This window comes from Manis javanica, chromosome 4 (genome assembly GCF_040802235.1).
Source record: "Manis javanica isolate MJ-LG chromosome 4, MJ_LKY, whole genome shotgun sequence".
In the NCBI taxonomy this organism is placed as follows: Eukaryota; Metazoa; Chordata; class Mammalia; order Pholidota; family Manidae; genus Manis; species Manis javanica.
Genome location: NC_133159.1, coordinates 86,180,528 through 86,200,953, shown reverse-complemented (window position 1 = coordinate 86,200,953; position 20,426 = coordinate 86,180,528). Strand labels below are relative to the sequence as shown.

The window sequence follows — 20,426 nt, the reverse complement described above, 5'->3', positions numbered from 1 at the left end:
GAACAAGAAAAGATCTCAAATAGCCAAAGCAATTTTGAGAAAGAACAACAAAGCTGCAGGTATCACACTCTCTGATTTCAAACTATACTACAAAGCTATACTAATCAAAATAAATGTGGTATAAAAATAGGTAAATCAGTGGAACAGAACAAACAGGCAAGAAATAGATGTATATGGTCAATCAAGCTACAAAAGAGGAAGCAAAAATATACAATGGGGAAAAGATAGTCTCTTCAATAAATGGTGTTGGGAAAACTGGACAACTACATGCAAAATAATGAAACTGGACCACTTCCTTATACCATACACAAAAATAAATTCACAATGAATCAAAGACTTAAATGTAAGACCTGAAACCAGAAAACTCCTAAAAGAAAGCATAGACATCATCATTAGCAATATTTTTCTGTATCTGTCTTCCCAAAAGGGAAACAAAGGCAAAAATAAACACCTGGGACAACATTAAATTAAAAAACTTTTTCACAGCAAAGGAAACTGTCAACAAAACAAAAAGGCAACCTACTGAATGGGAGTGCATATTCATAAATGATATTCCTGCTAAAGGGTTAATATCAAAAATATATAAAGAACTCATACAACTCAATACCAAAAAAAACCCCAACTAATCCAGTTAAAAAAGTAGGTGGGGGACATGAACAGACATTTTTTCAAAGAATAAATAAGGATGGCCAACAGGTACATGAAAAGATGCTCACATCACTAATCATCAGGGAAATCAAAATCAAAATCACAATGAGATATCACCTTATACCAGTCAGAATGGCTAGTATTAAAAAGACAAGAAATAACAGGAGTTAGCAAGGATGTAGAGAAAGGGAATCCTCATGCACTATTGGTGGAAATATAAATAGGTGCAGCCACTATGGAAAATGGCATGGAGATTCCTCAAAACGTTAAAAACAGAAATGCTATGTGATCTAATAATTCCACCTCTGAGAATTTACCCAAAGAAAACAAAAACACTAATTTGAAAAGATATATGTATCCCATGTTTATTGCAGTATTAATTAAAATAGCCAAGATATGAAAGCAACCTAACTGTCCATCAACAGATGAATGAATAAAGATGTGATATGTAAATACAATGGAATATTATTCAGCTATAAAAAAAATGAAATTGTGACATTTGTGACAGCATAGACAGATCCAGAGAGGATTATGCTAAGTGAAATAGGACAGAGAAAGACAAATACAATGCAATTTCACTTATGTGGAATTTAGAAAAACAGAACAAATGAACAAAAAACAGAAACAAACTCATAAAAACAGAGAACAACCTGGTGGCTGCCAGAAGGGAGGGTGTGGGAGTATGGGCAAATAGTTGAAGGGGATTAAGAGGTAGAAACTTCCAATTATAAAATAAATAAGTCATGGGGATGAAAAGTACAGCATAAGCCAATATAACCAATAATGTAGTAATTTTGTGTGGTGACAGATGGTAACTACACTTACTGTGGTGAGCACTGCATAATGTATATTAATGTCAAATCACTATGCTATACACCTGAAACTAATATAATATTATATGCCAACTATACTTCAATTTACAAATGTAAAAAAGAAATGCTGAGTTTTAATGAAAGTTTTGCAGTTTTTTCCCCATGCATTTTCAATTCAAAACATGAGACATAGATAAGCTTTATGACTTGGTAATCATAAAACTGACTGACTAGGAAATAAGGTCAATTTATTCCCAGGAAAAACACTGTTTTTTATGACACAAAAATAAACTTTGAAAGTAAGCATATGAATATCTCCTACTAAACATTGACAGCTGCCATATTCCCATTATCTCTCAAGTTCCACTGATATTTGAAATATGTGAAATGCAGGGTTTTTCTTGGGCCTGGGCAATCTCTAACAACATAAAACAGAAATGGGGTACAAATGAGGGGCAAGCTAGCCCACAGTATCCCCACTGTGACCTGATTAGAACTGAAAGCAACAGTCAACGGTGATTAGTGAACAAAGACACCTGCCTTTTTAACAGATCCACCAAGTCAGGGTGCAGTCCTGATTAAAAAAGGGGAAGGGGAGGGTAGAGGCTATGTCAGTGTGGACGAAGCTGGCCATAAGGAGTCCTCAACTAAATCAGGGCTGTGTGCAGCTCATTTCCATCTCTCTGGGTCTCAGGGAAAATGCAGCCTCCTGTCGCTCAGCAAGTACCTCCACCTACTCAAATCTTAAACATAGAAACAAGGGCCTACAAAATGGTATTTTAATTTCTGTCAGAACCAAAGCCATGCTTGTCTGAATAAGTCAGTTACAGCAGCACTAGGCACATGAAAAGAACAGTACAATCCCCAACACCTACTAGACAATTAAGCATAAAACTCCACAAAAAAGTGGTTCTCAGACTCAAAACTATGAGAACAGCACCTCCCGGTGGCACTATAGAAAGCTGCATGTGAGGAACTAAAGGCTCCATCTCTCAGGGGCCACAGATTTCTCTGCTTGTCACTGAAATCAAAGACTCCAGTAAAATACCTTCAACCGTGCTGGAAAATCTAAACTGGAACTTGAGCTTCCTCACAGTCTAACAACTAGGCTTAGAGCAAATGTTACTTCATATTTTCTGAGTAGCTGACACAAGGTTGCCAGAGAAAATACAGAATGCACATATTAAAAAGTATTCATTATCTGAACTTCTAATTTAACTGGGCATCCTGCATTTTTATTTTCTGAATCTGGCAACCTTATGCCTCTTATAAACCGAACAACCCCTGCCCCCAAGTACTCTTCCCTTGAGACCACAGATTCATTTACAGTCTTTCAGGTCAAAGAGGCAACGACACATCTGTGGCCAAGTAAGCTAGCAGATGACTCCTGAATGCCGCCATCCTTTAGCAATGGGCAGGGAAGACACTCTATATCATGATGCAAAAGACTAGCAGGGGAAGGGAGGAGCAGAGGGTGAAATGGAAGTCCGGAAAGCTGGGTCATAAAATGGGAGCATTAAACACCAGATGGCTGCAGGAAGATGGAAAGGAGATGGGCGACTCTGGCACTCAATGTGAAAGGGGAGCCAACACCGATGCCCCTTTGACAACTGTACCTAATTAACCAGCCTGCAGACACTGCTGCTGTGATCTGGGATTTCCCCACCACGTGGCCCCTGGTGTCACCCAGCATGAACTTGAAAAGGCCAGAAAAACTGCTTTACCTAGAAAGTCCCACCACCACTGATTATCCACATCCAAGCAACCATTTCTTTCAGGCTATTTAAATGGGTTTATGTTCAAGTGTTCTGAAACCAAGACATAAACTCATTTTTTTCCTAAGACAGTAACCAGCTTCGTTTTGCATGATTTGCTCCTCTGGGTTCCTCCTGTGGGTTACAGGGTGATCGCCAAGGCCTCCCGCGCACCTTTGCAGTGAACGGCTATGGCCCCGTCCGTGTTCTCACAGATACTCAGGAACCTTCTCACGATGTTGTCACTGGGAGTGCTGCCGTCGATGAAGAACAGGTCATAGTGCTCGAAGCCCGCGTCTGTGAAGCGCTTCGCCTCGTAAATCTTCTTGTTCAGCCTCACGATTGCAGTTACATTATGCTTTTTGAAGTAAGGAAAGTAGGCTTCGGGGGCATGAAGAGGATAACCTAAAGGAGAAAAGGAGCTATGAGCAAAAGGCATACATTTCATCTTACCTGACCCAGAAACACGAAAGCCCTTCACAATGAAATTTATCTCAACAGAGCTTATGACGAAAATGAATTTCATGAGACCCTACAAGCCTGCAGCACATGTCCAAAAGCAGCAATCTGAAAAAAAAAATTTTTTTTTAACTGTTTAAAATTTTTTAAATTTTAAAAATTTAAAAATGTAAAAAAACTGTTTTAAAAAAAATCCAGATGAGTGAAGGAAAAAAAACCTCTAAGTATTAGAAATAGCTCAAGAAAATTCAAAACCTCAACCTCTGAGATTCAAATCCTGGGAGTACAACGCTTCCCAAGCCAAAACAAAGAAATTTCTGAGGCCCTCCAATATCCACAGTCAGCGTGGAATGATTCTTAGTGCCTTTTATTCCACTTGACAAACAGTTGTCAACCACAAAGTATTTTTGCCAGATGTATCCTTTTTATCTCCAGTGCAATCCCCCACAGAAGATGAACAATCATGAGCACCCACCATGTACCTGTCAGTTGCCTATGATTTCTTTTTAATTCTCAAAACAGCCTATTAGGATAAGAATAGTTAACCCCACTTAACAGATTAAGAAACAAAAAGAGGTCGAATCGTTTTTTGTAGACAGTTTCTTTTGGGGGTGGACCAAGATGATCAGCCTTTAAACCGCCTTCTATTTTGAGTGGATCGAGCATCATGTGAGCATCGCTGGAAGTCACAGAGTCTGCTGGGTTACAGACACAGGAACTAGACTTGGCCAATCAACCAAGGTGACCACCAGGGGCTTTGGCCACTACAGACCTTGCCCAGCAGCCCCAGGGGTTACGGGGTCTAATTTCTCAGCACACTGATTACCACACCTCTGTAACCTGTTCAGGGCTCATTGACTCCCAGGCATAGCAGGTGAGACCATCTCATTCAGAACTCCTTCAGGATGGTGGGCTCCAAGCACTGGGGGAGCAGCAGCCAGCAAGGTGAAGTGCCAGTTTCTGCTCTGTGTCCTTGGCTGCATTTCCTGATGCCCCTGTATATGTTGGTCATTTCCTCTTAGCTGCAAGCCAACCTTCTCATGCTGGGGGTGGGGTCTGCATATTACACTTGCAGCTGGCTTCCTGTCAGTTCAAGATACGAGAGGTACTTAAGCACAACTACAGGCCAGAGGAGGGAGAAGGGACTTCTGTTTGGGGGCCAGCATGGTCTCAGCATCAGAAGATAGGGGCAGCCAGAGTGCCCAGCAGCCTGTAACCCAGCCTTATGTTCTCCACTCCTCAGCCCCCAGATGCAAACACCAGCTGTGAAGTAATCCCTTCAGACTCCCCGGTGCCAGCCTGGCTCCTCCTCTGAGCCCCCAGGTTCTAGTATCCCCACTTTTTTTGCCCTTGTGTCTCCCCTGCCTTAAAAGTAGTAGCTATTTCCTCCATAACATTCTCGTTTCTTCAGTGTTGCCCTTTTACCTTTTAGCTTTCTCTGTAACAAATCCCTTATATTAAATTCCCACTGTTGGAAATGGTGTGGTTTCCATTTCCCTCCCGGACCGTGCTGCTACATTCTCTCCCTCAGATCCTATTCATTTTCTAAGCCTCATTCTCCAGCCTTCCCTTGAGGCTATGAATGCTCTCCAACATAATTCCAGTAAATGGCTTTCTGGTTTAATTTACCAGTGTTAGTTCTGCTGCCTGCCAACAAAAACCTTAACTGGCGCATTGGGCCGAGGTAACACAATAGTTGGAGGCAGAGCAAACTAGTCCATGGTCCAGATACATGATTTTCACAGGTCCTGCTGCTTTCGAGTGAACAGGTAACAAGGAGCTTATTTTCAGTCTTCTGCATAGAAACAGTAATTCATACACACACATTTAGAGAAAACAGATGCTTTTCAATTTGTAAAAATCAAATCTGTCTTTCTAGTTGGTTTGTTTGCTCTAACTATTTCCCAGCAGCAGATTTACAGCCTAAAGGAAAAAAGGACAGTGGTTGGCATAAGGAAACGAAAGCCGTTCTATCACATAAAGAATGGGAAGGAGGAGCTCACACACATGCGAGCTTTCCCTTGGTGCTGGCAGGCTGATGAGCACTTGTGACGCAGGGTCCCTAGCGTAACTGGCACCTCCGTGATGGCACTTGTCACCCAGTGTGTTGATGGTTGCTTTGATGTCTATCCCCTTCTCATCTCCACCAAGACTACAAGAATTTTTCTCTTCAAATATGAAGTTCCTTCAGGAGTAGGCAGCACTTGGATAATACACCTGAGCCAACTATTAAGAGAAACTATGTATATCATAGAACATTGAAATAATAACAATCATGATGATAATCATACCTAACCCTTACGGAGTGCTTCCTGTGTGCCAGGCACTAAGTGCTTCGTGAGGATTGCCTTACTAACCTTTGCAATTGCCCAATTTCTGATGCTTGTAAAAGTAAAATGGCCCAGGCACACAGGCTAGTAAGAGATAGAGGAGGCACTTGAACCTGGGCAGTCTGATTCCTGGGCATGCACTGGGGCTGATTTCCTGTAAGATCCAATTTGACTCTATTTGTTAGGTCTCCAAAGAAAGGAGAATTATACAAACATTAGGGGTTGTACTTCCTAGAGTTGGTAAACAGATGTCTTTAAATCCTCAAAACTGTGTCAAAAGAGTTATAACCAATAATGACAATATCCTATGGCCTGTGAATAACGGTGGGTAGTGTCAACACTGGTTGCTTTGGAGGGTGGCTGGTTTTAGCGAGGCACACGGAGCCGACGGAGCAGTCACCCGACACTTACTCCCTCTGGCCACTAGATGACGCCCTGGCATCAGTAAAGGACGGGCAGAGCTCAGAAGCCGACCAAACACTGAAACAATTTCAGAGCTAAGAGAGATTTTCAATTTACCTCTTCCTAGAGATTAATTTAGGAAGTGCATTTAAAGTTAGGAAACTCAAGGACATCAGCACCAAACGAGTAGTCCACTCACTCATCATTAAAAGAAAAACTACAAAATGCGGCAGACAAATAAAGGAAGCAATAAAATATTTATTGGGCTCAATAATGATAAAACTGTAATCAAAATATCTGCTATCTAATAAACACCTATTATGTGCCTGACGCTGTGCAAAGCACTTCATATAATATCTCTGATCCTCACCAGATGCCCGCATGTGCATCCTATTTCTCCATTTGATATATGAGTAAACTGATGCTCAGAGAAGTTGAGATGCTCACAGACGTTCACACAACCAGTTAGGGGTGGGGTCAGGCTTCAAACTGCCCAGAATCTTTACACCTCACTGCTCTTGTTAAATGAGCAGTCTGACGCTAAAACGGTTGAGATTCCCTGTTTCAAGCTGTCTTCTCTCTCTCTCTGTGTGTGTGGCAGTTGTTTTTTTTTTTAATAGAAATGAGAAGGCCATTGCCACCTGAGAGTTTGGGGTTTTTCATTGAAAATCTAAAATCCAAAATATTTTCCATTCTGCAATAGAACTCATTTATCAATTCAACTTGTTTGACAAAAATAAATGCATAAATAAAAGACAGGGCTGTTCACTGCCCCAATGTCAAAACAATGTGCGCTTGAAATGCCTAGTTACTCTGCTGACACAACACACACTTGAGACTCTTATAATGCATTCTGCCCAGATCCCAAGATTTTAAGGCCTCCTTTTGCTATATCAGAGCAACAGCTATTTGAGTTTTAACTCATAAAAAAATCTACCATTTCTACCAATAAACACCTAACATTACTTTCAGCTTCCTCAGGAAACACAGGGTTTCTCAATTTAAAAAAAATTAAAAGAATGTACCAAGATTTTACTATAACTGGATGAAGTTTATTAATACATCACAAAATTATTTTTTCAAGTTCAAAAAGGATTTGTAAAAAAAAAAAAAAATCACCAAGCTTCTAGGGAATCAGGATCTTAAAATGGGGATTCCAGTAAAATATCGGTATTTTACCAATGACAGCCTTCACTGACATTGTTCTAGATATCATAAAAATTGACAAATATTAGGCACTTTGAAACCTGTCTTTCTCAATGTAAATGGCACAATATATGCGTAGAAAAAAGATGTATCTAGAGCAGTATCTTAACAGTGGTTATTTCTAGATTATATAATTACAGGCGACTTTTTATCTCTATTGCTTAAATATTCTATAATGAACATGTACTTCCTCTGTAAATAAAAAAGAACACAGAATTTGGAATCAGAGAACAGTGCTTGAATCCATATGCTCACACTTTCTGGCTGTTAGGTAATCTGGGCAAGTAGGTAACTCCTCTGAGCCTCCATCTTCTCTTCCATAAAATAACTGCCATCTATTCTAGAGGGCTAGGTACCTTTCCTGGCATAAAAGCAAGCACTGGCTATAATTATTTCCCTGTACTTCATAATGGGACCAAACAGAATTAAGATTTTTCACAATTAAGAAGGTACAATCTTCCAGTTAAAAAATAAGATGAGGCTATAATACATAGTATAGGGAAATATGGTCAATAACATTGAAACAACTTTGTATGATGACAGATGGCAATAGACTTACTATTGTTGACCATTTCCTAAGGTATATAAACACTGAATCACTATGTTGTACACCTAAAACTAGTATGATATTTGTATGTCAATTATTCTTCAGTGTAAAAAAAAAGAAATATCACACAAAATATTCATAGCCTTCTACCTAGTCATTCTTCTTTTAAGAATTTAAAGAAACTGGAGCTGTACAAAAAGATGTTACAAAATGTACACCATCCATAAGTTTTTAAAAAATGAAAACCTGCAAACAACTTAGGTCTCATTCAAAAACCAGTTAGTTAATTAACAAAATTATGGTATAATCATTAAATAATATACAATACAGTCATGGAAAATTATAATGAAGATCTGTATTTACTGTCATGGAAAGGAGTCTGTGATACATTAAATGAAAAAGCTGCTATAAGACAGTAATTATGTTATGATTCCATGCTTGTAAAAAAAATGGAATACTTTTATATATGTGTATGTGTGTATATTTGCGTGTGTATTCACTGAAAGAGAAAAAAAAATGTACGCAAGTAAAAAAACAGAGGAACAAATGCAAAGAAAATCAAAAAACCCAATAGTCCCCACTAGCTAGTAAATCAAGAAAACTTAGAACTATAGGTCTTCTTATGCTTTTTTTATTAGTTCACCTACATTTTTCTATTTCAAAAAAATCATGTTACCTCTATAAAAATATTTAAAATGACTTTTTAAATTTATACCTCTCATCTCTTTAAGAAAAGTTCATGAAACATGTGACTCCTAAACGGCAAAATTCTTTCAACCTTGCCAAGTGAACCCTGACCAGCAAGGCCGCTCCTGAAACCATCCCCCCTGCTAAGATTTTCCGGGTCTGAGTCAGATCATTTTACAGAGAAGGCCAAACGTGAATTTCGTCAATCCTGTCTTAAAAGACCACTGTCAGAAAGCAGTTTCCTCAGGCCCTCAACATGTTGTTTCCTAACAACCCAGCATGACTGAGGTTAATTAATATCTGGAGCAAAAGAGATGGGCAATATGATGATTGCTAACTCATGACTGAGAAGCCATAACTCTGGCTTCAGTACAGAGACCTTGTTGGCTTCAGGCTCTGCACCTGGGTTACCCATCCACGGAGGAAAACGGTGATTCAAGCAGGTTCCCTCATAGACATGTCACAGGTACGAAATGAATATGCACATTTGTGGAAACTCAAATCATCAAAGCTAAATGCATGAGTAAAAGTACACTACGAAACCAGATTTTCAGATAAATACTCATGATGTTAATGATGATAATGATGATGAGGAAAGAGGCAGAAATCCAGATTCAGGTTTCCATTTACGTTCCCTTAGAGAATTGATGTGCCAGGTCTAAGACCAGATGGACAGCAAAAAACAAACTATTATAATTTTTTAATTTTATGTACTCCTCCCCTAAGTTATTCAGAGACCTTTGGTACCTAGCATTACTTATGTTCAAGGGAGTGTTAGCAGATGAAAATAAGTAAGTAAAAACAAACAGCAGAAAAATTCAAATAGCTGATCATGTTTCATTCAAGAGGCTTATTTTTTGTTTTGCTTTTAATTTTTTTTCCTGAGTATGTATGCCACTAGCTATACATACATTACAAATAAATAGTTTAATTACTGTCAGCTAAGAAATTGTTCCTGGTTGTCATGATAGAAACAAATAGATCAGTTAGTGGCAATGTTTAGGAGCCCAGCTCTGGGGTGGAGCTGCAGTTCTGCCTGTTACTTTGTGCCCTTGGGCAAATTTCCTATTCATAAGCCTCAATTTCCTCCACTGTAAAATGGAGATAATACTACCTACACCTCAAAGTGTTGTGTGTGCATTCAATGAGCTAATGCTATGAGTAGCTAGTAGCCAGCACATGGTAAATACTCAATAAATGACATCTATTGTTATCATCATCATTATTCAACATGGTGTTCCCCAAAGAATACTTTGTATTGTATAGTACTTTATCACCAAATACATCTGAGAACCACTGACAGTGAATTTAGCAATCTGCTTATCAGTTTGGTCATTCGTTTCTCAGATTCTTCTTTGACAATTGGATCTGGTAAAGTGAGCATCCTATTTATGGCAAACTAAAAATTTACTAGTTTTAAAACAGTAATTACAGTTCTACCTACTGAACCATAATATTTAACACACTAATAACTAGTGTTCAATTTTTTTAATTAATAAATGTCCTTTGTGTAATATTACCAAAATAAAGTTTTATCTGAGGAAATTAAGAAATGAAAGATGAGCTGAAATAAATTTTTGGATGGTAAAGTAAAGAAAAACCTACCATTTTCAATTTTGCTTTTTGGATGTGGTCCACTAAATGCTAAAAACTTTCCTGGAACAATCCAGTTGAAGTCACCATTTTCAACTCGCTGGCAGAATTTTGTGAGGAAAGAGAAGAAAAATATTTTATAATTCTTATACAATTTAGGAAAACCTTATAAATAAAACTGCTCTTCACTCTATTAGTACTAGACTAGTTGGACATACATGAAGGCAAAGTAATTTAGCTTAAAGTTAAAAACATGCACCTGATTTTCAAAATAATGTTCGTGAATTCAATCCACTTCAGAAAAATTTTTATCTAGACTATGTGAAAGATTTTAAAAACTTTATTAACGTGGAGGTACTTTGCTTAAAATAATTTTGTCTCCTGGCTACTCTGTAATGAAATGAAAACAACCATTGCTTGTCCTAGTAATAAAGGGAAATAAAAGACAGAAAATACACATAAATTCCATGAACATGGTAAACATACTTTCAACAATGAAAAAAATATATAAATATCATGGTCATGATGAACATTCGTACTACTCCCTTTTTATTCCTTCTGTTTTTATGGGTTGATACCTGTTGTCAATGCTGCTGCTTAGACTGGCAAGTGGAAGGAGGCAGGGGTGAGGGACAGAGGCTCATCAGACCCTCCGTGTACACCACGAACTACAGAGCCAGCCAAGGTTCACTGCAGAGGCTGCAAACCCAAACAGCTGCAAGAGTCAGGCAAGAGGCATAAAGAAAGGCAGATGATCCCCAGCTCTGCCTAGTCAGTCACCTTGCAGAAAAAGCTGACAGAATGTGGCCAATCTTCTGACTGGATTTTCATGTGAAATCTCTATATTTGAAATGTTGACTATTTTACATTAAGTTTTTAAATACTATGAAACCAAATAAAACAACCCTGTGGGCTGACTTGGAGCATCAGTTGTCAGCCTCTAGTACACACTCTAAGGGGTCCTCAGAAAAGGCTTGGAAACCAGGGAAGAGGCCAAGCAGCCTCCCTCTGCTCCATTAGCTTCCCCATCTCCTTCCCTTCCCAGGGGCCTGAACCGGTGGAACACAAAGCAAAGTTGAGGACACCCAAGATTTTGCAGGAAATGGGGACACATATGCGCAATGCATCACAAAATACATAAATCGCCTCTCCACATAAGTATTCTTTACCCTGCCCTAACCTCCCCACCAAGCATGGCTTCTAGTCTCTGAGTCTCTACCTCCAGTCTCTCACAGCACAGCACAGATGCCTCCCCAGGCAGGAAAGGAAGGCAGTTCTCTGTACTGGGCCAACGTCATCCATGTAAAAGGCTCTCTGCTTCACTACACGGCACAGACCTCAATGGCAGGAATCTATGTCAAATTACAGAGTGTGCATGCTACTCTAGGTGCTCATTAAGTATTCATTAAATAAATTGTAGTAATGCCATCAAGGAAATCTGGAACCTCTACTTTAACAACATACTACTCATTATCATTTTCATGAAAGTCAAAACCTAGTTTACAATTTTCATGCTTCAAATGCAGGTGTTTCTTTCCAGTTAGAGTTATAAATGAAACTTTGCATGACACTTTATAACTGCTGAATAACATTAATCTAATTGTAATAAGCATAATGTCCCCATAATGCCCTAAATAAAATTTCAGAGATACTATGAATGTTATGATTACACATGTAATCATAAGATTTGATTACAAATCTTAAGCATATCTGTTTATAACAATATGAATAAAGAATCTAATGTACAACTCTTTATTAAAATTAAACATTTTCTTGTTTAAATAAAGCATTCTTAAATTAGTGGTCAATATCCCTCTTGAATAATTCTTAAGCTTAAAACATTTAAAAATTAAAAATAAAGGTATGTTCTAATCATCAAAGGCTAAAACCAATTGTTTATGAACAACAGAGGAAAACAGGTTTCTATGTTCACTATGTCTGTATCCTTGGTAGGTCTAGATAAATATGTTGTGCTATGTCCGTTTATTTGGATTACAAACATCCATTTGGTTAAACAGTAACCTTCTATAATCAATCATATGGAGAGAGACAGTGTACTCACTAAATTATATTCTCTCACAGAGCCAAGAGACTATATTTGCAAATCTGCCTACCCAAAAGATAAATATTAGATATATTAGGCTATACTCAGTAGCTTGGTTAAAATTGATGGAGTAAACAAAGAAATTTAGGTCTTACATCCAAATCTGAAAAAATATTAATGAGAACATTACAGCTTTTAACCAATATAAGTTTACTTTGGTAAGCTCCCAAAATTAATATCATAGTGAATTATAAAGGTCAGTATTTATCCATAATAGAATATGTAAAATGACACAAATCGGTATTTCTAATTAATACACACACACACACAACACACGTACTCCCACTTCAGAGAAATCTAGATCAGACAGGAGCTTAAGGTACTTTCCAACCCAAACCACATTTTTGCAAATAAACATCTAGGCACAGATGAGGCAAGAGAATGATTTTACCCCTTCCAGTCTAAAGCCTACTACCTACCAAGCACTATTATTGAAAAACCACAGATGCTCTTTGTTAGAGGAATGACTGCCCCCAAAAATCTGAATTCCTGAAGCTGATATATTTAGATTTTAATAGTCAGTTTACTACAATACTCTTCAGTCTACCAATGATTTGCTAGATTTCTTTGGAATAGCTAACTCTCCTGGTGCATTCAATATAAATTTGAAAGGAAAAAAGTTAAAGTTGTTTACCAAGTGAATAAAAATATTAAAACTGAAAAAAATAAAATATACTTTGACTGGAAAACTCCTAAGGAATCCATTTGTGCTAGTGTGTGAGGCATGCTGCTGTTGTAATGGTCACAAATATACTTTTCAGCCCAAACGTTGAAACATTTAGTTTTTTACCATTATAATAAATGGTAAGATAAGACAGAGCTTGAGGTTGACAATTATAGCATTGATTGCCTTTATCAACAGATGTGTTTTCTAAGACAATGTGGATAAACAGTTTTTAAGCACAATTCAACATTCATTAAAAACAGTGGCTAAGCCTTTATTACATATCAAGGACTGTAACTTGGTCTCACACATAAAATAATAAAAAGCATCCCTTCTGTGCTCTTGAGAAGTCTGTAGGAGAAAGCAAGTGGGAGTGACAAATAACAGTAATAATAACAGCAGCAAATACATATACACCATTATCTGGGCTCGGTACTACTCTGCTATCTGCAACTCATTTTATCCTTACAGCCACCCTATGAGGTAGGTACTATTACTATCTCCATTTTACCTATTGCTATAGGCTGAGAGTTTGTGTCTCCCCAAACTTTGTATGTTGAAACCTAATCCCCAACATGATGGCATTTAGAGGTGGGGGCTGTGGGAGGTGATTAGTCATGAGGATCGAGCCCTCACAAATGGGATTATCACCCTTATAAAAGGGACCCCAGAGAGCTCTCTCACCCCTTCCACCATGTGTGGCCATCTTATGAACCAGGAAAAAGGTCATAATCAGACACTGAATCTGCTGGCATCTTGATTTTGGACCTCCAGCCTCCAGAACTAGGAGAAAAAAAATGCTTGTTGTTTAAGCCACACAGTATATGGTATTTTTCTTACAGCAACATGAACTTAGACACCCATTGGAGAAAAAGTTACATTAAGTTTTCAAAAATGCTATAATAGAAGGATATAAAATGTTTAATGATAGCACAAAAACTATTTCAAAAATCGAAAGAATGAGTCTTTTTTTGTTCATTAAAAAATCACCTTCCTTATATTTCCCCAACTTATAAAACAATAAAATAGTGTTGATAGCACAGCTGTATTACAGAAGTGCAAATATGCTGTTAATAACTGGCACTTTATGAGCTTAAAGCAAGGTAAATATTTGAGTTATCTGGTTTAAATTAAGTTGCTGTGCCATCCTGCTTTAAGTAACAAATTCCAGATTATTAATTTAGATTTGTTGTTGAGAGACAGTGTGGTGGAGGGAAAAAGGAATGCCCCACGTGGATGACTGCCTCACCTCTGCTAGCAACAGCTGGAAGGGCGGAAACATTTCGGTGCTGCTCCAGTGGCCCAGACCAGTGAGCGCCTCTGCAAATGCCTATTTGCAGGGGCCACTCCAAGGCTCAGGGCATGAAGATTTGAGGCCATCAGCACATTCATGGCTGTTGACACTTGGAAACACGTGCCCTCCCTCACGGACAGTGTGTTTAACCAGACATCACCAGGCCCAAGAGAGCAGCAGCATTTCAGGTGGGGAAAGGGAGAGAAAGGATTTACAGAAGTGACTGAAAAAGACAGCCAGAGTTGGAAGGAGAAGAAAAGCAAGAGGCAGAATGCTGGGAGTCAGGGAAGGAAAGCGAGTTTCTAGAATTAGAGAGTGGCCCCGGAGTACATCAAATGAGAAGAACACTGAGCGCAACCATTTGGTTTGGCCAAGTCTTGAATTAGCAAGAACAGTTTCAGGAAAGTTGCAAAGAGAAAGAAGGCCAGCCCATAATCAGCTGACTGAGTAAAAACATAGTCAAGAACTACTGTCTTAACCAATTTGAAGGTAAAAGAAGGGCCAGTGACCAAACAATGATCAAAGAAGTAAAAAACATGGCAAATTTCTTAGGGTAAAGTAGACTTCAAAACACTGTATAGATTTAACCAAGATGAGCTTTGAACCAGTAACAGGTGTAGTGTATTAGTACACACGGAAACATGGACCTTCCCACTTTAGCAGCTGCAGGGGCCAGGAAGGAGTTTTGCTTCCTTAAACTTGTGGCTTTTTAATGGTATAATCAACACCACAGAACAGCTCCAGGGAGATGCTTCTAATAGTTCTCTGAATAGTCAGACCACTGTGGGAGTCGGCCTCCATAGCTCCTCCAGCTGGGGAGGGCATGCCCACACACCTGCATTCTGAAGCAGAGCTCCCTATGGCAGGAACTCACCGAGGCAGAAACTCCCATTTTTCCAGTTGCATAACCCATGAACCAGTAAAGAGGGCATACAAAGCAGCATACAGATTATATTCCAGTTTGCTGTACAAATTCTAATCCAAAGAGCAAAGCCTTGAAACATCATGCCTTTGGTGTTCAAGAACATTACTCCTGCTGTTGACCTGAGGTGACACACTGAGAGATGGAAGACCTAAGAAATCTTACTAGTCCTCAAGGTACATGCAAAAAGGCAACCTCGGAAGTCTACACCATCTGGGCAGTTTGACAATTTACTTATTAACTGCACTGAAGGTTGACAGAGTCATTCTGGAGACAGTCTCTGTTCATATATTAAACTAAATTGACATGTCAGGCAAGCCCTGGCTGGAGATTACAGTATCTTGCAAATCTGTATTGTTAATAACTGGTTTAAAAAGAACCTGCTCTTGTAGCATAGATAAGCTGGTAATGAAAGAAACGTTATTTCAAGAACTTGTCTACCATAGTCAGTAAATGTTTTCCCTGCAAAATCGGACTAGATTGTTAACTATAGGTCTTGGTCACATTTCCATTGAACAGTAGTCACTTTTAAGAGAGTATAAGAAATATCCTGAAAAGGGCTATCGTCCTGTTTTAAATCTTCACTCACTCATTTATTCATTAGTTTTTTCACTCTATAAACATTGAATGACTGCCCACTATGAGTGTACCTTGCTGGGAGGTTACTTATTCACACAAATATGAATAAGACACGGATCCTGACCTCGAGCACCCAGTGTGCAGGGGAGGTACAGATGTGCAAACAGTACCAAGCACGGCTGCATGAGGAGAGCTCCCGTGGAGCTAAGAACGCCTTAGTCAGACAGTGATCTGGAGAGAAGGGATCCCAGCAGGAGGAGGGAGTAAGAGCATGTCCATAGGCACAAAGCATGAGGAAGAATTACTACCTAGGGAGCTGCATGGATTTGTGTGTGAGGAGGGAAGGGAAAAGGACAAGAATGGAGAGGAAGGAAAAGCCCATGTTAAGAAGAGCCTTTGGGCTGTATTAAATTTGCATTTCTTCCACACTTTGAGACAATGTAGAGCCCATGAAGGACTCAAAGCAAGAAAATGACATAATCAGACATGATTTCTAAAACATATACTGTTAGTAATCTGAAGACTTGATGGAAGAAATCTAAGAGTCAAGAAAGACCTAATCCCAGACCCAATCCAGAATCGACCAACACTTTTTTATAAATAGTTTCCAAATAGGCTACACTGTAATGTGGCTAAGATACTGTGAAATCACCTTCTAGAATAGCATTCTCTTTTCCCAGAAGAACATAGTTTAGGTAAAGAGAGCAATAATAATGACTTAAGAATTGCTAGAATATCTCAGGAGCAAAATTTCCCATATTAAGGTTGTCATGGATCAATGAGAAATTCTGTGTACACAACCCACTGGTAAGCATGAAGATAAGGGCTATGACAGAGGTCAAACATGGTAGCCTCTAGAGGATGAGGCACGAGAATATATGGAGCCTATGGTAGCAGGTGATAAGAAGAAAAGCTCTACCTCCATGCATGAACAGATAAAATTACAGGCAGCCTCTTGACAAAAATAAATAAGCATACTGAGCAAATAAGAGGACTTGGTAAATGTCTATTCAATAAATGAACTGAAAAGTTATGAGACTGAGACCATAAAGAGTGTAATGAGACTTTTTGAGTCTCATATAACAAAAGTTTATCTGTACACCATTATTCTGTAGAACAAAGCTTCACAACTAGTGTAACAGAATGGAGTTGCCCAGGTGGGGACTGGGGCAGCCAGAGGCCCCAGGCCAGTTGCCAACAGCTGTGAGCTATGATCACAGGCTACTGAGCAAATATTATCATTTTCCACGTGTGCCACACTGAGAGAAACAAAAGAAGCTCTGTGCAGTGACTCCACTCTCAGGTAGGCAGTAGCCAGTCTGTCTGTCATCAGCCTGCAGTAGCCAAGGGCCACTCTACCCGTTTCCATCAAGTAACCACTGGTGATGAAGTGGCCCAGGTTTGTCAGGGTGTGAAAGCACTAGGTTGCATCAGTACTAGATGATACTCTGGAAAATATCCTCATACTGACAAAAACACTTCACAGAAACCATTTTTTTTTTTCCCCAAAAAAAGGAATGACTTCGGCAGGGAGGAAGGATAAAGGATAATAGGAGATAAAAGCAGCTCAAAAGAAGGAGTCAAAGTAATTTCTTAGTTTACTTAGTAAGCTCTGTATCAACTTGAAGCTCCATCTCATCTCCAAAAAAGTATTTAAGGCAACTGGTAGAAATTGCATTGGCCAAATTCTGGATAGGGTACTAAATGTAAGCCACAGTAATGAAGCACCCCCACATGTGACCAACGAAGCTTGTTTCTTTGCTTTTCTCTCCCTCCCCCCTCGCCCAGGCCAGAACAGGGTACTGTGCTGTGAGCTCATCTGCACAGGCCCAACCGAGGCTGATCATTCAGGATGGCAAACCTCTGGTAAACAGTGGAAAGCTCCCTGGGGACAACCAAAATAATGAAATAAAGACACAACTTCAAATTCTCTTCGACAAATGATGACTGCTTAAGAGCGGCATCTTTGAGGATGGGTGGTGTTTACCCTTATTTGGAAAGGATAGGTCCTCAGAAAAAAATAGATAAAAAGGTTGACTGAAGGCAGACTCTGTATATGGGTGCTACTTCAGAGTCTTACAAGCAGAATATCATCCTGCATTAGCATTAACCACATAGGGTATGTGAGGGTACAGGTCCCCACATACCTGTGGCCATAATTTGAACACATAAGCTCTTTTATCTTGTTTTTCCCTAGGGCAACAGGTCTACTTTCATTTCTCAAGTGAACCAATCAAAAACTAGATTTCAAAGGAGTGGCTGCTCTCTTAATTCTTTGAGAATACCTTTCAAAATCTGTGGGAGAGGTATAAATGATTTGACACTGCTTCCTACTGGAAGCTTTTGGACCACCATCTTTGTGGTTACTTCACAGGACCTTCATGGCCTAGCTGCCAGAATTACATCTGTTTGATCAGTGCAAATGTGAGGAGGATAATTCCACAACAGCTTGGCAGAGAACCTGAGGGGCCACACATTGGAAAATAACCATCAGCAAGAATTAATGAAATGACACATTTGCAAGTCACATAAAAATAAAGCAAAAGACTGAGATAAATTACCCCAAGCATTCTGAGAATGACAGGGCCTTAACTATCATGTGAACAATTAGATCACCTAAAGCAAGGAAACATAACCTGTTCTGCTTATCGCAGGCTTCATGTCATTCTGAGAGACTACGACAGTTCATTGTAGAATCTGCTCTGTGGCTACATGTGGCTACTGAGCACTTCAAAAGTGATACCTCAAACTCAGATGTGCCACAGTGTAAACTATATGCTGGGTTTCAAAGGACTAGTTCAAAACTAAAAATGTAATTTACCTCTTTAAGAATTTTTATGTCAGTCACATGTTGCAATGATATTTGGAGTATATTGCATTAAATAAAATGTACTATTAAAATTACTTTAATCATTTATTTTTACTTTGTCTAAAGGTGGCTACTAGAATGTTTAAAATATATATATATACACACACACACACACACACATATATATATATATATATATATATATATATATACACACACACACACACACATATATATGATTCTTATTATATTTCTATTGGACAGTGCTGCTCTAGACCCATGAATCATAGAAGGAAGGTAGGTACAAACTTTTGCAACATGGCAGATGGTTGTCTATGGACCTAATAAAGTATTTCCTGTGTTCTGCTGACTTTGTCATTAATAGCATTTATAAGTGGCATTCTTATCATAAAACTCCCCTTTAATCTCACATAAAGATGCAGCCTCATTAATGTAGCCTTTTCTTGAGGCACTTATTGAATGTAGTTTAGTCAAGAAGTATCTTTGAAAAGCTTCATCCTGAACATCTTCCAATCACCTAAGACTTACATTCTCATAATTTATTTTCAGTGATAAAATTTTACTTTGAAAATAACCTCTTTGTTGGAAACTGGTGTTGTTGGAGCTAACAAAACATATGAACATAGTCATTCCAAAAGTTCCCCAAGTGTTCAGACTCTCTAGAGCAGGTGAGACAACAGTGAAAGAAGTTATAACAAGATATGATTGGACCCACCAATTGTTGGGAAGAGTGTTCCTTTACTCATTCATTGATTCATTAACCAACATTTCTGAAATGCTTACTACCTGTCAATCACACTTCTTTTTGTGATTTTCTGTTTTCTAGACTTCATGATAGAATGGATGTATCATTCTCAAAAGCAATTTGATAGAAAACTTGTCAAATGTTCACCAACTGCCTCCTCCCTCTTCCCATTACCCGGGTGATTATTTTTTATTTTGACCACATTCTTAACCGAGTTTTGGCTGGTTGGCTGGTATGCAAGAAAAAAATTGCACTTCTGTTTCAGGTTTTTCAATGCTTTTCAACAAACTCTCAATATCACCATTACAGTTTTTTTTAATTGAAGGAGTAAATAAAATGTTCGTTTTTTCACTTTATGGTGCTATTTTTTCTTCTCCCTCTTAACCCCCACCCAAATATCTCCTCTAACTGAACTGGCTTTACTATTTTGTCACATAATTATCTCCATACTCATATACATGGAGCACAAATCCAGATTTTTGGGGGGGCTGAAACGTACCTAATTTGGAGACCCACTTTAAGGAAAAAATACAAATTGTGAACACAAAATTAGGTATAGGACCTTAAAAATTACATAAGTAGAGGTCTCTAAACTTTAGCTTCATTAGCTTCACAGGAAATCATCTCTCCTGATAAAATACGGAAATACACACACACATATGAGGGGCAGGGGGCTTGTGATTGCTTTGTTAAAAGGGGGAATTACTTTGTAAGCACTTTTCTGTATTGTTCCTTATGAACAGTATATTATAGAAATCATTCCAAGATAAGTGGTATAGCTTAAATTCATTTTTAAAGTGAGCATGGTGTGTGTATACTATAGGTTATTCAACCTTCCTTTTTATAAGTA

General features: G+C 38.6%; 1 protein-coding gene across 7 annotated transcripts in view; it reads right to left on the bottom strand.

The window, feature by feature from the left end:
• Positions 1-20,426, bottom strand: part of CDC14A (cell division cycle 14A) — a 190,772-nt gene that overhangs the window by 66,694 nt on the left and 103,652 nt on the right. For 6 of the 7 annotated variants that reach the window (XM_073234363.1, XM_073234362.1, XM_037018699.2 and 3 more), the window contains 2 exons: positions 10,451-10,538; positions 3,389-3,619 (listed from right to left, as the gene is read on the bottom strand). In XM_073234363.1, the coding sequence (XP_073090464.1) occupies positions 3,389-3,619; positions 10,451-10,538 (319 nt within the window). Of the gene's footprint in view, positions 1-3,388; positions 3,620-10,450; positions 10,539-13,890; positions 13,988-20,426 lie in introns of those variants that run through there. The other variant, XM_073234365.1, reaches the window with a different exon arrangement.